This window comes from Nannobrachium achirus (genome assembly GCF_963921795.1).
Source record: "Nannobrachium achirus genome assembly, chromosome: 21".
Taxonomy (NCBI): domain Eukaryota; kingdom Metazoa; phylum Chordata; class Actinopteri; order Myctophiformes; family Myctophidae; genus Nannobrachium; species Nannobrachium achirus.
Window position 1 is genome coordinate 13,872,940 of NC_137828.1, and position 16,451 is coordinate 13,889,390.

Here is a 16,451-nt window from a genome sequence, read left to right on the forward strand (position 1 = left end):
TCACCTCTTCCACTCTCAACACCTGTCCTCACAACACCTGCTCCGTTCCATAAAAGTCAGATAAAAACTTGTTCTTGCTGTTAGTCAGTGCTTTTTAACATAAAAGTCAGATAAAAACTTGTTCTTGCTGTTAGTCAGTGCTTTTTAACCCTGTACTTTTCATTGACGCCGTGTAGATTGAGCAACACTCGCTTGGACGTTTAGCTTCGAACGAATAGCTTCTGTCATAGCTATAAAACACAAGCTATAGAATGTGTTCTCTCTCTCTCTCCAGATGAATTACTCCGTCAGTGCTGCCATGGTGGTGTGTATCTTCATGGCTTTTGACAAGAAGTGCTACACCTCGCCAACCAACATCCAACCCCTTGTTACTCTGCTTGTGCTTTATGGGTAGGATGTCTTCCATCAAAACCTGTCTGATGGTGAAAGCAAAGAAAGCTAGCGTACTTGGATTATCTTCAGATTTATTCACAAGAGTCTACACAGTTTATGTCACCATGTGATGTAGGTATACTGTAGTCACAATGAAGAAATTCAGCCCTATCATTTCTTGTACAACGAATTTCAAATAGCTCAATATCTCATTCTTTTCCCTTTTTTCATTGACACGTTTGAGAACCCATAGATATAAAAAGCTAGACACCTCATTCGCCACTGCAGGTCATTGTTGGAGCGACCTGTAAAAACGCGAAGTGAGGAAGGCACGCTGCCACTAAAAGGGACTACTTGCCAATCACGGCATGTCTTTTCCTGGACTTGTCAGAATCTAGGGTGCAGTAGCCCCTCCTTTTTATGTCTACAGTATGTGAGAACCACTGTATTATTGAATGTAGGTGTGTCACAAGGGGGGGGTGGGGGGGTGGGACTGAGTTACTAGGGCCCAAGGTGGAGGGGCCTTCATTATTTTATACTTTAGCTATTGAAAAATAGCAGATATACAAGCTTGCAGCGCGGCACCGAGTGCCGCACTGTGAGCTTGTAGATCTGCTATTTTTGAGTGAAAATGTGTGCAAATCTTTAAAGCGGACATTTGTAACTCAATCTTTTCTTTTGGGGGGGGGGGGGGGGGGGGGGGGGTCCTTGGAACAAAATATTTTGAGATGGGGGTCCATGGCCAAATACATATCATTTTGGGGGTCCTTCACATGAACCATTTTGAGCACCACTGACGTAGAAACATGTTTTTCTTCTTTTTTTTTTTTCATTTTTTTTTTGAAATATTCAAAGACTTGCACAAATGTTCACGATTTTTCAATAGTTAAAGCACAAAATAATGCGTAACGATGCGTTCCCAGTCTAAATGGGTTAACCCCCCTATGAAGAACATTCATGGGGGGCCCGCAGTGAATCCTTGTACCCAGGTCCCAGAATTTGATGCGACACCCCTGATTGCATGCGGTGTGTGTGTGTGTTTGGTGTGTCCACCAGGTGGGCGGTGATTCCCATGATGTACCCCATGTCCTACCTGTTCAGCATCCCCAGTACTGCCTACGTCTCTCTGTCCTGCATCAACCTCTTCATCGGCATCAACAGCAGCGCCATCACCTTCATTCTGGACCTGTTTGAGAGCACAACGGTACATTGGTTCTCAACCCTTTCAGGCCGGGACCCCCAAAATAATCACATTTTAACTGGGACCCCCCCCCCACCCTGATGAGCAGTAAGAGTTGATTTGCATTTTGTATTACACGGTCTATTGTGAAAATAGCAGATCTAACTCTGCTTTCATGCCAGCAGACTGGAGTATATCCTGATATGAATTGAATAGAGAATCATTTTAAATAGAGAATCGTTTTGAATCGAGAATTGTTTTTAAATCGGAAAATAATCTTTTCTGAATTCGAATCGTTTGGATTTGAAAGAATCGAAAAAAAATGTGAATCAGGACACCAAGAATCGATTCTGAATCGAATCGTGGGATATACCCAAAGATTCACAGCCCTAATTAAAACGTCCTTAAATTGTCACTTTAGAAACGTGCAAATACCCTCTATACACTTAAGCTTTATGTTGGTTTGTTTGTTGAGTGAGAAAACAATGTTGCACATTAAGTTAATCATCTGGGGACCCCCCAAAATTATTTGGGGACCCCCCTGGGGGTCCTGACCCACAGGTTGAGAACCACTGGTGTAGCGTATACCTCACAGGAGAAAAACACACACACACACACACACACACACACACACACACACACACACACACACACACACACACACACACACACACACACACACTGTAGAAACCCTCTCACACGCCTAATAATATACAGATGTGACATCCAGTCGGGACCTCATTGGTCAGGAGCCAGTCAGCTTGTAGATCGTTGTGAACTCGTAGTTTGTTTATCTGTGGAACAGACTCAAACTAAAAGCCTCAACACCTACAAGGGATTTGATTGATTGATTGAATTGGGGGGGCAAATATGATCATTCTGAGGGTTCCAGGCACAGAAATGTGTTTGGGAACTCCTTTGCTCTGAGGCAGGGGCGGGCTGGCCATCTGGCATACAGGGCATTTGCCTGGTGGGCTGGTAGGCTATAGGGGGCTGGGGGGGCTGGTGTAAAAAAAAGAAATACATAAAATAGCCAAAGTTCTGACACATTTTGGCACTAATCATGTTCATACTCCGCTGTTTGGTAGTGAGAACTGTATGTTATACAATTTATGGATTGTGTAGTTGTGTAGTTATCATTTGTTGTCTGTAAAAGTTGTGGTATTAAACACTTGTGTATTTATATGTGCCGCCCTCGACCGGTAGAGTATCTTCGCGCGCGTTGGTTGTGGGGGCTGGTCTGGCCAAGATGCCAGGGCTGAATTTTAGTCCCAGTCCGTCCCTGCTCTGAGGCAATCATGAAAAGATATTTCATGAACAAAAAATCCTGCACTCTGCTCTTGCTCAGCTGCTCATCTTTATTTCACTTGACAGACGTTTCGGTCCCACTGGACCTTCTTCAAGAGCGTCTTACAGCCATTGTGCACCCCTCTCATATATATACACTCCCCTTCCTGTTCACAGGTGTGAGACAAGACAACTCCTCTCAGGAGTGTCTCTCTGTGATTGTCTCTCACCTGTGTGTGGTTGATGACAACCATCCACATACAATTAGGTCTATATTTACATTATTTACAGAAACTGTACATTTCAGAAATGTGAACATCGGCTTTACATCTTTCATAAAACATTCCGAACTGTGCAGTATAATCAACAAATGTATCTTGGATGCACCATCTATAAACTTATTTCATAGTCTCCATAGTCTTCAATAATCCCACATTTCATTACAGCATTACATGCCATGGGATCTCATCATTCAGTCCTTTAGGGCATAGTGTTTGTAAGGTGTAAATCCAATAAACTTCTCTTTTGTTAAGAATGTCATCTATATTTCCCCTCTCTCTGGTCACTTTTTCAATCCCCTGGAACTTGAATGATGAGATATCATGTTTGAACTGAAGTCATTGAAATGTACTGCTACTGGATAGTTTCTATCATTTCTCCTTATGGTGCTTTTATGTTCACTCATTCTTTGTTTTATCTGGCATGCTGTTTTACCAATATAGACCAGCCCGCATGGGCATTTGATCAAATATATGACATGAGTAGTAGTACAAGTGATGACATCATTAATAGAATATTTTCTCCCCGTATGGGGATGAGAAAAATGGTTACCTTTGACCATATTGTTACATTGGGCACATCCTCTACACTTGTAGCAGCCATTCGGGAGAGGTTTCAACAAAGTCTGTGTACTTTTTTTGTCTGATTTTATATTGGCATGTACAAGGCTGTCTCTAAGATTTCGACCCCTTCTATATATACTATCAGAGGTGGATCTTTCAGATCTTCTGATATGGCTGGATCTGCTCCCTTGCTCTAACACTGCACCACTGTGTTGTATGTCTCCTAATAGGCTCTGTACAAATTCAATCAGCTTCTAAAGGCCTTCCTGCACGTCTTCCCCCATTACTGCCTGGGCAGAGGCCTCATCGATATGGCCATGAACCAGGCCGTGAGTGAAGTCTACGCCCGCTTTGGTGGGTATACAGAGTACAGACAGACGTGTGTGTAGGGGACCAAATGTCCCCAAAAGTATGTAGAATATCTGTAATAGACATTGTGAGGACTGTTTTCCAGGTCCAAAGCAGTTGTTTTATGGTTGAAAACAGACAATTAGGCTACAAAAAGATTCAGGTTGGGGGTTAGGCTGAGGATTATATATAGACTTGTGGGCTTGTAGATCTGCAAATTTTCGGCTTAAAGGAGTAGTTCACCCTCAAAATGACTTTTTTTCTATTGATTACTCATGCCATGGAGAGTAGAGTTCAATAATATTTTTTGGGTTTTTGTCACATTCCTAAGACAAAAATTTGATTCGAGTAAATTTACCCCCATTGATTCCGGATGGGGACCCGTTTCGAAACAGGTCCACATCCGGAATCAATGGGGGTAAATTTATTGTTATCACATTTTTGTCTTAGGAATGTGACAAAAAACTAAAAATATTATTGAACTCTACTCTCCATGGCATGAGTAATCAATAGAAAAAAAAGTCATTTTGGGGGTGAGCTACTCCTTTAAGGCTTACGGTTATGTAATGTCAAAATATTGTAAGTATAAAGATGCCATTGATATAGTCGCTGTCATAAAACGATGTCCTCACAAATATAGTAATGAAAACCTGCGTGTGTGTGTGTGTGTGTGTGTGTGTGTGTGTGTGTGTGTGGGTGTGGGTGTGGGTGTGGGTGTGGGTGTGGGTGTTGGCTACAGGTGAGGACTACAGTCCAGACCCGTACAGTTGGGACTACCTGGGGAAGAAGTTCTTCTGCTTGACCGTCCAGGGCTACGTCTATTACTTCCTCACCATCCTCATTCAGTACCGCTTCTTCCTGGACGTCTGGTAAAATGACGCATTTGCCTCTCGGTGACTTGCACCTTCACTATCGTCTTAACCCGAATAGAAATGTTGTGCCACTACTGGGCTGACAGCAGAGCTCTGGGAAGAGAGAGTGGCGACGACGGGTGTCCAAAATACTTTTTCGTCATATTGAAATGTAATTGATAACGTACCCGGACACTCGTTAAACGTCATGCCTTTTAAAAGTGCATCACAAACGATCTATTCTGCTGCAACTCTACGTGCTGCTAGTATTTACTGCTAACTTCCGATAACTGTTGAGAATCTGCACGATTAGTACATCTCTTTGTTTGTCTGTGGAAAGCCCAAAAGTCTTGATGTCATCATTTTTATACAATAATATATCTTACTCAAATTAAACGCACATATCCATCTTGCAGAGTTTAACAATTTCACTCAAGATTGGCCCTATTACTTACAACTTTTAAGACATTAATTTCCCTTCTTGTACTACGTATTTACTTACAGATTCATTCTGCACAATACTGTATGCTTCAACGTTTTTAACTCATGGTCGCCCCACTTACTCATGGTGCAGCTGAGCAAATTCATTTAGATCAGTGGTTTCCAATCCTTTTCATATCAAGGTCCATTATTTATTCAGCATTTGAGACATTTGATGACATTTAGCCTCTCAGACCCAAAACATAGAATATGTTGTTGTTGTTGAATAAGATTTTGTCCACTATGCCACGCTGTATTGATGTGGTACCATAGGAGATAACAGGTACATTTTGGTCAAAATAAATTATAAAATCCACATTCTCTCATTGTGTAGACTTTTTGTAAATTAAGTAATGCAGCTGCTAAAATATTTATATACAAATATATATATAAAAAAATGTTACCTAGTTTCCCTTTAACGATCCTCTGACAGGATGCCAGAGGCACCAAAGCCTCAGATTGAGGATGAAGATGAGGAGGTTTCTGAGGAGAGAGAACGTATCTCCAGGGGCGGAGACACCACGGACCTCTTACGCATCCACGACCTGACCAAGGTAAGAAGGTTTTCATCTAGTCAAGGGATCAGATTATTTAACCACTTAGACAGGGTTCCCCAATTAGTTTTCCCCATTATATCTATGGTACCAAGCCGAGGGCCACAACATTGCAGGGGGCGACGGTGGCGTTCCTGCTACTCCAGCGATGGTTCAGATATCGTCGTTGTCGGTTGAAAATCTTGTATCCAAAACCGTTCGTTTTGAATTTATCATTTTAAAAATGATTTAAACTAGTGAAAACAGCCGATCTACAAGCACCGCGAGGCGTTGTGTGCTTGTAGATCTGCTGTTTTCACTACTTTTGTGCGACGGCCTTGTATGATTTGCGAAAGAACGTACATATTTGGAGATACGAGATTTCCAGCCGACAACAACGATATACTAGTGTTGTTGCTGCTCTTATACCACCATTATTACTGGGGTTGGTGGGGGCCAGACAGCGGGCCGCCTATTGGGGAACCCTGACTTAGACCATGGGTCTTCAACAGGGGGTCCGGGACCCCTAGGGGGTCCTCAGAGTTACTACAGGGGGTCCTTGCTTTCACTTTGGAACAAATAGCAGCATTTCTTTTTTTCTCAATACGATTTGAATAGTATACATTACAACAACAAAAAGAAAATCTCAAATGTAAAATGCGTTTACACTCACTTTACTCTTTACTTCTCCTTTCCTCCATCTGTGGCTCTGTGGTCCAGACGTATGAAGGGAGTTCTACTCCAGCGGTGGACCGAATCTGTGTTGGCGTGTCCCCCGGAGAGGTAGGTACCATGGACCACTGGTTTTCAAACTTTTTCATGTCGAGGACCCCTAAATGTACATATTCGCCCACGGACCCCCATGTGAAAAGATGCTCCAGGTACCCCCTCAAGAAAACATATCGTCGTTGTCGAGTGAATATACCTTGTATGTCCAAAACCATTCGTTTTGCATTTATCATTTTAAAAATGATTTAAACCAGTGAAAACAGCCGATCAAGCACACAACGCCTCGCACCGCGAGGCGTTGTGTGCTTGTAGATCTGCTGTTTTCACTACTTTTGCGTGACGGCCTTGTACGATGAAGCAGGGCTTTACTTTGCGAAAGAACGTACAAATTTGAAACTTGGAGATACGAGGTTTCCACCCGACAACGACGATATATTAAGTCCTTAGTAGATTCTCAACCACTAAGGAAGGACCCACATTTTGATATTCAAAAATACTTTTTTTTCGGGGGGCTTTGGATTCCACTGCACCACAGAAGAGAGAAGCAGCTTGGCATGGAAAAAGTTTGGAAACGACACCAGATCTATAATCTCTATTTTAACCTCGACAGTGCTTTGGTCTCCTCGGAGTGAACGGAGCAGGGAAGACCACCACCTTCAAAATGCTGACGGGCGACATCGAAGTCACCTCAGGGGGGGCCTCGGTCGCCGGACACAAGTAGGTCATTATTAGGGGTGTAACGATATGGTAACTGTATCGAAATATCGTTTTTAACTTAAAAAATCTAAGTATATCGAAATGAAAACAGCTAAAATCGAATCGTATCATTTTATTTTGTATCGTATCGAATCGGCAGTGCAAAGAATCGATTGTATCGATACTACCTACTTGAGCATTGTATTTAGCATTTGTAAGAAGAAAAACTAAATGGAGGGGTTTAATTACTTTTCCATTCCATATAGCTACACTGGTCTATTGATAAATGTGTGTAATCTCTGGGTTCATGTCAAGGTGCATGTTGGTCAATATACAATGTCCATGTATTTGGCAGATAATCACTGTATTTACTTATTTATATCCATAATAATACATGTTTCCCTTAAAAACCTGCACTATCCACACCTTTCACACAGATTTAATGTCTTTGCTAAATAGTTACTATATCGATTTTAAATCATTGAATCGAATCGTATCGTATCGCCATGAATGAACCAGTATTGTCCATGTATCGTATCGTCAACCATGAATCGTGATATGTATCGAATCGCTATTAAAATGTATCGTTACACCCCTAGTCATTATGCTGAATGTATGTACGCCACCCTGGCCAACACAAGATTGGCTCTTTTTGGCGACCGTTCCCTCCAGAATAGTGCTTATAATCACAAAGTGCAGTCATCGTATAGATGTATTGATGAGCTTGGTGCAGTAATGTCAGACAGACAGACGTAGTCCAGAGAGAGATTTCCTACAATGGGGGACAGATCTCGCATATTGTTGTTGTCGGGTGGAAACGTCCAAAACCTTCCTTTTTACGTAGTGAAAATAGCCGATCTACAAGCACACAACGCCTCACACCGCGAGGCGTTGTGTGTAGATCTTCTATTTTCACTACTTTTGTGGAACCCTGTTGTATGATCTAGGCTAGGGCTTTAATTTACGGGAAAAATACATTTTAAACTTGGAGATACAAGGTCTGACAGTAACGATATCATAGCTGGGGAGCAGAAAACCTCCTATCTCCATTTACATTCATTTATTTATTCAAAGATTAGCCAACACCAATTCGGGACTCCAACTCAGGATTCCAGTAGCATCGATTCTCCAAAATAGCATAGATGTTTCATAGATCAATGCTAACGGTCAGTCTTTATGTCTCTCTGTGGTTTTTTACAAATATTCAACCAACGAAAAGTAATGAGAGCTTGTCGTGACTAAGGGAATAAAGAGTACATTTGGATCCCCTGGAACAAAGAGTTTTCTGTTTTCATTTCCTGAAAAGTAGCCGTTTTGGTCATACAAGGTTTCCATCCAACGGTGACAATAATACTGTAATGCAAAGAGATCCATACAGTAGAGCAGGGGTTCCTAAACTTTTTTGGCTCAGGGCACCCCTATAAATATATATATATATATATATATATATATGTTACAGTATGTTTGGGTAACTCAGGACGGTAAGAGTAAGAGCGCTTGTTTTGTCGTTCACCACACACTAATCACCACCAGATGGCGACGACAGCCCATAGACAGCCATTCACTAGTGCAGGCGCTGACGTCACTCGTTAGCGACTCTCTTTCTTTATTTACTAGCCTAGCTGGGCGGTGTTTAGCCATTAGCTTAGCCATTAGCTTAGCCATTAGCTTACTATGAGCGTTTATCGTGGGCTTGCCCAGGCCTTACGGCCTGGGCATAAATATAACGATTGCATTCACCACGGCTTCGTAACTCGCGCGGCCGGCGGAGCCGGCGGAGCGAGTGGCCGCGAGTTCGCGGCCACTCGCGCCTGCGGCGCTCGGGGGCGAAGAGCAGGACCAAGGTCCGCTGGCCTTCGCGCCGCTTGCAATGTCGTGGACAATCGAGCGGCTCGATTTTTTTTTTTTTCATTCAAGTCACCCCTACATACATATGTTCATAGTTTTCACTCACAGCACCTTATATTCATGGCATATTTTACCATTACCTTTAGCATAACAGTATGATCTAACAATTTGTTAGTCAAAAATATTAAACTTTTAGTTATTAATTATTATAAGATGATGACAACATCTGAATGAATTTGTGTTTTATTGAGTAAATCACATTATTTACTCAATTATCAAAGGAGGCATCCTGGTTTGGGGGCTCGTAGCATACATTTTATCACATTATCTCAGGGTGCCTGGGGCGCCTGGACTGCCGTCACGGCACCCCAGGGTGCCTGGGCACCCACTTTGAAAACCCCTGGCTGCAGTAGAGCTTACACATTATTACTCAACCTTACAATGTCCAAAACTGTTTCTTTTCAGGTTTCAAGTGGAAAAAAGTAGCAAAACATTGCAGATCTACAAGCTCATGCAACGTGTTTGGAGCTTGTAGATATGCTTTTTTTTTTGTGTGTTTTTACTTTGGTGTGACACCGTAGTTTGACAAAGAAGGGCACATATTTCCAAAAAAACATAAAAAGTTTAAAATATATATTCTATATATACATTAACAATGTCAACCATTTTGGAATCACATCAGAGGCGGTAGCTCTCTCTTTGTTCTGGTGTTTTTTGTTTTCCTTGGACAGTATTCTGACCAACATCCTGGACGTGCATCAGAACATGGGTTACTGTCCGCAGTACGACGCCATAGACGAGCTGCTCACCGGCAGGGAACACCTGCACCTCTACGCCCGCCTCCGGGGGGTGCCAGAGTACGAGATCAGCAGGGTAAGGTCGGCCTGTAATGATGCCACAATACAATGAGCACCAGGCACGTGCATGCACACATGGACATCAAAGGGGGCTTGAGCCCTTTAACTGTCTGTAAAAAGTGCCCTCTACAGACCATGAATGCAGTTTTTACTATGGTGAAAGAAATGTAAAATGCCCTCTTTCCATGCCATACCTGAAGGCAGCATTCAGGAGAATTGCCCTCTCTGAGTAAAAATCCATGCCATACGCCTTGTCTCCAGTATTGACTTGATTATGCTATTAGTTCAGTGTGGTATCGAAGTACCGAAAATAGTCGACCTCCAGAGGTCTGCTATTTTCGATATTTTCACCAAAAGAAACTTTTAGAAATTTCAGCTCCTGCCTCTATAAAATTATCTGCACGTCCCTGATGAGCACCGTGTTAATTTCAAGGACCCGGGACAACTCTCCTATCCGGTTCAATACCTTCTGGAGAAGACGTGCTCTCTACTGGAGTGAAAAGTATTTTCATATAACTGGGTGCAGATTCTTGTAAACATCAGAATAAAGGGAATAATGGTGTCTGAAACGCTGAGGAAGGCCACAGGCCGAAACGTGTCGGTTTTTGCTGGTGAGACTGCTGTTTTTATATGAATAAAAAAAAACTCTCAAGAAACTACTCGAGAGTGCGGATCATGGACGTGCAGAGAATGTTAGAGAGAAGAGACATTCTCTAGAGAAATGTTGCGTTGTGTTCCCAGGTCGCCGACTGGGCCATCCAGAAGCTGGGGATGAGCGAGTTTGCGGCTCAAACCGCCGGGACCTACAGTGGAGGAAACCGCAGGAAGCTGTCCACAGCCATCGCCATGATAGGTTGTCCTGCCCTAGTCCTGCTGGTGAGCCCAATGATAGCTACCTGTAGCCTACAGTAGCTTGAACCATAGAGCATTCTTCATTAGTATGTGAACGGTCACAGCTTGTCCGTATGTGTCTCTGTGTCACACCTGACACTGTGGTTCTATGGGTTTGTCTAGAGTTAGGCCAACTACGTTCACTTCATGGGGCGAGTCCAATGGCGGCTCGGGAGGAGCTTCTATAGTGACAAATCTCTAACCGGAAGTCTGCTAAATGAATGAGAGCAGCTGCTCAAAACATCATTTTCTAACGACTGTGACCTTTATAAAAATAATTGATTCAGACAAATGAAAGAAAACATATCACAGGTTATTTCCTGATATCTTATTTTCTGATTTGCAAACGATATAATTATATTGACAAAAGTACATGCCTTTCATTGCATTACTTTAACCTGCCACTTGGAGGTGCTATTGTGCATGTTAACAACATTATGACGATGCACTGATTAGCCAGTGACAACAGTCCGACTTTAATAATCTTTAACCATGTTATTTTACATCGTTTTTTTGGCAATAGTACAAAGTAAATATTACAGAGACTTTAAATACTTTAAAACAGTTCTCATGTTGTATATTTACCTAAAAATGCCGATATTCGCGACGCTGCTATTGAAACCAATGTTATTAAATCGCCCGCTTGTCACTTTAGAGCTGAAACATGGGTGACGTAACCAGTTCATTTTCAGACCCCTCGGTGACACCACTCTCTGATTACACTGCTCTGGGTTTGTCGCTCTGAGATCATGCTCTGATGTCACTGTGATGTCAGTGGACTTTTAACAGAATGGGTTTGCCACTCTGACGTCACGCTCTGGCTTCACTGTGATGTCACACTAACATAATCCCTTTTATGGCCATATGGAGTTCCCTGATGTCATCAATATTAAGCCCATATCTGACAGGACTTCATATGGGAATGCCCATATATGGAGGCCACATCGGCCACATACCACACTAACAGAATCCATATATGGCCAAGACAGATGGCCAAAGACAGCCCATATCTGTGTGGCTGGTTCTACAGACAGGGATCTCCATGTATGGGCATGCATACACACACGCGCACGCGACCCTGAATAACCCCTAACCCATAGACGTCATAGGACTTTCACATAACGAATAACTGAGTAAGCATGTTTGGGCTCTCACAGCATATCTCCATATACAGTACATGGATCTCCTTATGGTACCAGGGGTCTCCATATATGGGTAACTGGTCAAATATACATCACTGGCCAGATCATGGCCTTTGTCAAGTCCCGCCCGTTGTCCCGCCCCTCTTCACACCCATTGTTGGTTGCTGTGTCTTGGTGGGACACTCAGTGGGATCCACTACCATTTTAATTCAGTTGCTTCGTATAGTTATTCTGTGAGTTCAATTCTAATTTCAAACTTGGTTTCAGTTAAATCAGAGCTGCTCAGTGGCAATATAGTGACTCAGCAAATTCAACATAAAAAAGGCGGAACCAGGGCGGGACAAGGCAGATAGAGCCTGCTGGTTGGTCAGTCAGGGACCAACCAGAAGGCTAACAAAGGGTGAATTGTCTCCCTGTGGCGTCTTACTGGTTATTATTATTTTTTTGTAGTGCAGTGTTTCCCAACCTTTTTTTCTGTCAGGACACACCTTTTATAGGCTTAGCGTCTCCCATTATGGTCTAGCGGTTAGGCTTCCTGGTTTTCCCAGTATGGGAACACTCGTACTGAGTAGCAGATCCATAAGCTCAAAATGCGTCACTTTGTGATCTGCTACTTTTTATGCTTTTGTGTAGAATAATCAAGTAGGGTGTCAATTTGCCAAAAACACAAAATGTTAAAATATGGATATAGGAGGTTTCTGCCCGACAGCGACGATATTAATATATTATCTTAGTGTTTTGCCACTGATTTGGGGGCCCACTTGCAACATCATCACAGCCCACAAATGAGCCCCTGGCCCACATGGTTGTGGGAATGAATGGCTGATTTCCATAGTCGTTGTTGTTGTTGTGTTAACCCTTTCAGGATGAGCCCACCACAGGCATGGACCCCCACTCCAGACGCTTCCTGTGGAACTCCATCATGAGCGTCATCCAGGACAACAGAGCTGTGGTTCTCACCTCTCACAGGTGGAGTACTCTCTCTCTCTCTCTCTCTCAAAATAACTTTTGGTCATTTTATCGTCTAATCAGGCTTTTGGGGATACCCAGGTCAGTTTTTGAATTTCATTCAGTATTTAGATATTTGATATTCATTTCCCCCCATTTTCCCACTTCCAGGACCTTCCTATACAAAACCATTATAACTTCAAACTCCATTTTAACCATGATAGAATCAAAGAAAACAACTTTCCTTTTTTCTGGTGACTCCTGACACCCTCCGAATACGTGAGCAGGCCGTGTTTTTTCGATAACATTTTTCATTGATTTCTATAAATTGTTTGGGGAAATGAAAATTATTAAATACAATAAAAGAAAAAAGGACAGGTGTTTTCATTGAATCTATCATGGTTAAAATGGAGTTTGAAGTTATAATGGGTTTGTAAAGGAAGGTCCTGGAAGTGGGAAAATGGGGGGAAATGAATATCAAATATCTGAATACTGAATGAAGAAATTCAAAAACTGTCCTGGGTGTTCCCAAAAGCCTGATTAGACAATAAAATGACCAAAAGTTATTTTGAAAGTGGAATATCCCCTTAAGTGGTTAATGATAAATAATAGTATATTATATAGTCCAATAACATAAAACATCTGAAATGGGGCATTCTGCATAATTAGTACATTTACTTTTGCTACTTAAGTATTCATTCTAATTCTTTTGTAAAGAAAAATCTAAAATGTGAGTAATTCTCCCACCACTGAAACCGAGCCTCCAGTGAATGCATATTGTGGTTCTAACCATGTTCTTCTCTCCCACAGTATGGAGGAGTGTGAGGCCTTGTGCACGCGCTTGGCCATCATGGTCAATGGCTCCTTTAAGTGTTTGGGGACCATTCAGCATCTCAAATACAAGTGCGTCAATTTGAAACTTTCGAGTTGTTGCTGTACAACGATGTTGTGGACATTTTTACATTATAAGAATATGACAAAATGGATACAGTGTAGTTAGGGCCTATTAGTCATAAGCTCTTAAATTAAGATAATACTTTTAATTGGTTAAATATATAGAAAAAAACACTGAGATTTTAACCACTTTCAACCTGGCATTCCTATTTTAGGCATGTGCATTGTAGGTGAAATGTTGCAGCGTTTTATAAAAGATTTCAAAAGTAGCGAATTTGACGCAATGCATTTGTGACATTGTGAGCTTGTAGATTGGCTTTTTGCCCTAACCCCACTAGGGAAATTCAGTATTTTCAGCCCAACCCAGCTGATTCACTGCCCAAAAGGAGCACGTGAGCAATTAGGGGTTAAGAGTCAGGAACACACATCGACATTGCTACCCTGGCCTGGAACCAAACCTGGGACAACCAGGGGCTCTGGTTCCCCAGGCAGGCTCCCTAATCATTTAGCTATGTATCAAGTACATATATTATAAGTACGTTTTACCAATAGAGGATTTAAATGGTACCGGATATGCAGCTCGGCAAATAAAAGGTGAATTGATCCCAGTGCATGACGGGGGGGGGGGGGGGGGGGGGGGGGGTGGGGGGCGATTTCACGATAAGTTAAATCCCCACGATACGATTATCGTGAGTGTTTTTTTTTTTTTTTAATCACGATAGACGATAATGTCGCTTATCGTCCCATCCCTACCACCTACCTGCAGGTTTGGCGACGGCTACGTGGTGACCATGAAGATCAGGGCGGCGAAGCGCGGCCGCGCCCCAGACCTGAACCCCACGGAGGCCTTCATGGAGAGCACCTTCCCCGGCTGCATCCAGCGGGAGAAGCACCACAACACCCTGCAGTACGGCATCCCCTCCTCCTCCCTGGCCAGGATCTTCCAGATGGTCCTGGCCAACAAAGACAGGCTCAACATCGAGGACTACGCCGTGTCCCAGACCACGCTCGATCAGGTACAAAACACCAAAAGAAAACACATAAAAAAAAAAAACATGCATCGAGACCTTATAGCCGTGTGTCCATAATTCTGTGTTTCTCAAACCTTTTTGTGTCAAGGACCCCCAAGTTGATATGTATTTGGCCATGCCCCCCCCCCCTCCCCCCCCCCTCCCCCCCCCCCCGAACATGCTTTGTGCCGGGGAACCCCAGAAGAAAAGATTTATGTAAAAAAATGTTTTAAACAATATATTTATTGACATTTTTCATGGTTCTTGACCACGCTGAAGTCTACTGAGTAGGTGGGCTGTTTCTTTCAATTACATCAAAGTATGCATGGAAACTATTCACAAATAAAAAAATACTTTTTAATAATTTGAGTCCCAGAGGGTTTTTTTTGCCAATTATTTTTACTCCTTTTTCAACCCAATTTAGTCGTTATACCAACTCATTCCTCCCCACACACATTTCTATGTTATCACTGCTGTTGTAGCCTACTGACTCACCTGCCAGTGAGGAGCCCCCACCAGGAGGACGTAGAGCCTTCGTCCTACTCTTCCCGCCCAACACTCCCTGCTGAAAGGTGCCGCCCCAGCCCGTAGGAATACATGCAACGACCTGTATCACCTTCCCCATCTGGCTACACTCCCCCGAACACGGGCCAATTGTGTACCACGGGGGATTCGAACCCACAACCTTCCGTGGTGGTGGGCAGGGACTTTACCACTGTGCCACCCACGCTCCTTTCTGCTTCTTTTTTAAATGAAGCCCCATTATGGAGCTCTGATCATTTGGTCATTATTCCTCATGCCATCTTGTTGGACCATAACCATTTAAATCCCCTATCCTGTATTGTAACTGTACTTGGTCTGTTGTTTCCTTCTCCACCAAATTCTTTGCCAGAAATAGCAGTAGCTAGCTCAAGCTCACACCACGCATTGTGAGCTTGTATGGCTATTTCTGACAAATGTTCCCCCAGAATGGGGTTCGGTTGGTTAAGAACAAGGCTTTTATGCATGCTTCTGTGGTTCTGTGTCCTTCAGGTGTTTGTGAACTTTGCCAAGCAACAGTCAAGAGAAGACGACACTATCGTGTTGCACCCAAAAGCTGCCGGGGCGCGGCGAGATGTCAAGGTCTTTCCCCTCAAGTGATCCCCCTCCCAGGCAACCTCAGCAGAAGGAGGACACAACGTCACGTTTGATTGAATTCTCCCCCAGTTCCGAACATGCTTCACTCTGCATGTCAGATTACACATGCCTATTGGCTAAGCCCAATCCATGTGGTATTAACCGCCATTTGCGGCGATTTGACGCATTCATCGCCCTGGGATTCAGACCTGGGTCTCCCGCATGGAAAGCCAACAACTTAACCACATTGGCTCGCCACGTGTGGAGAAGCACGTTTGAATCCCGGACGTTACACTGGTGCCGTGACCCAGATCGGGTTTCCCGGTTTGGGGAAGTCAAAAGTCGGGTGAGTGTAGCAGCCATAGCTCAGAGCCTCTGCCTGACGACCAAAACCCTGATATCTCCTCTGGCCAAGGGAGAATTCCCC

The 16,451-nt window shown here is 43.2% G+C and overlaps 1 protein-coding gene across 1 annotated transcript in view; it reads left to right on the forward strand.

Moving 5' to 3' along the window:
• Nucleotides 1–16,048, forward strand: part of LOC308306603 (retinal-specific phospholipid-transporting ATPase ABCA4-like) — a gene marked incomplete at both ends in the record, with an annotated part of 121,522 nt that extends 105,474 nt beyond the window's left edge. Inside the window, 13 exons of the mRNA XM_080751642.1 lie at nucleotides 275–390; nucleotides 1,429–1,576; nucleotides 3,912–4,035; nucleotides 4,769–4,898; nucleotides 5,794–5,914; nucleotides 6,614–6,676; nucleotides 7,233–7,339; nucleotides 9,898–10,039; nucleotides 10,765–10,899; nucleotides 12,922–13,025; nucleotides 13,815–13,907; nucleotides 14,665–14,914; nucleotides 15,941–16,048. Of these exons, the coding sequence (XP_080607768.1) occupies nucleotides 275–390; nucleotides 1,429–1,576; nucleotides 3,912–4,035; nucleotides 4,769–4,898; nucleotides 5,794–5,914; nucleotides 6,614–6,676; nucleotides 7,233–7,339; nucleotides 9,898–10,039; nucleotides 10,765–10,899; nucleotides 12,922–13,025; nucleotides 13,815–13,907; nucleotides 14,665–14,914; nucleotides 15,941–16,048 (1,641 nt within the window). The remainder of the gene's footprint in view (nucleotides 1–274; nucleotides 391–1,428; nucleotides 1,577–3,911; nucleotides 4,036–4,768; nucleotides 4,899–5,793; nucleotides 5,915–6,613; nucleotides 6,677–7,232; nucleotides 7,340–9,897; nucleotides 10,040–10,764; nucleotides 10,900–12,921; nucleotides 13,026–13,814; nucleotides 13,908–14,664; nucleotides 14,915–15,940) is intronic.
• Nucleotides 16,049–16,451: the final 403 nt, after the last annotated feature.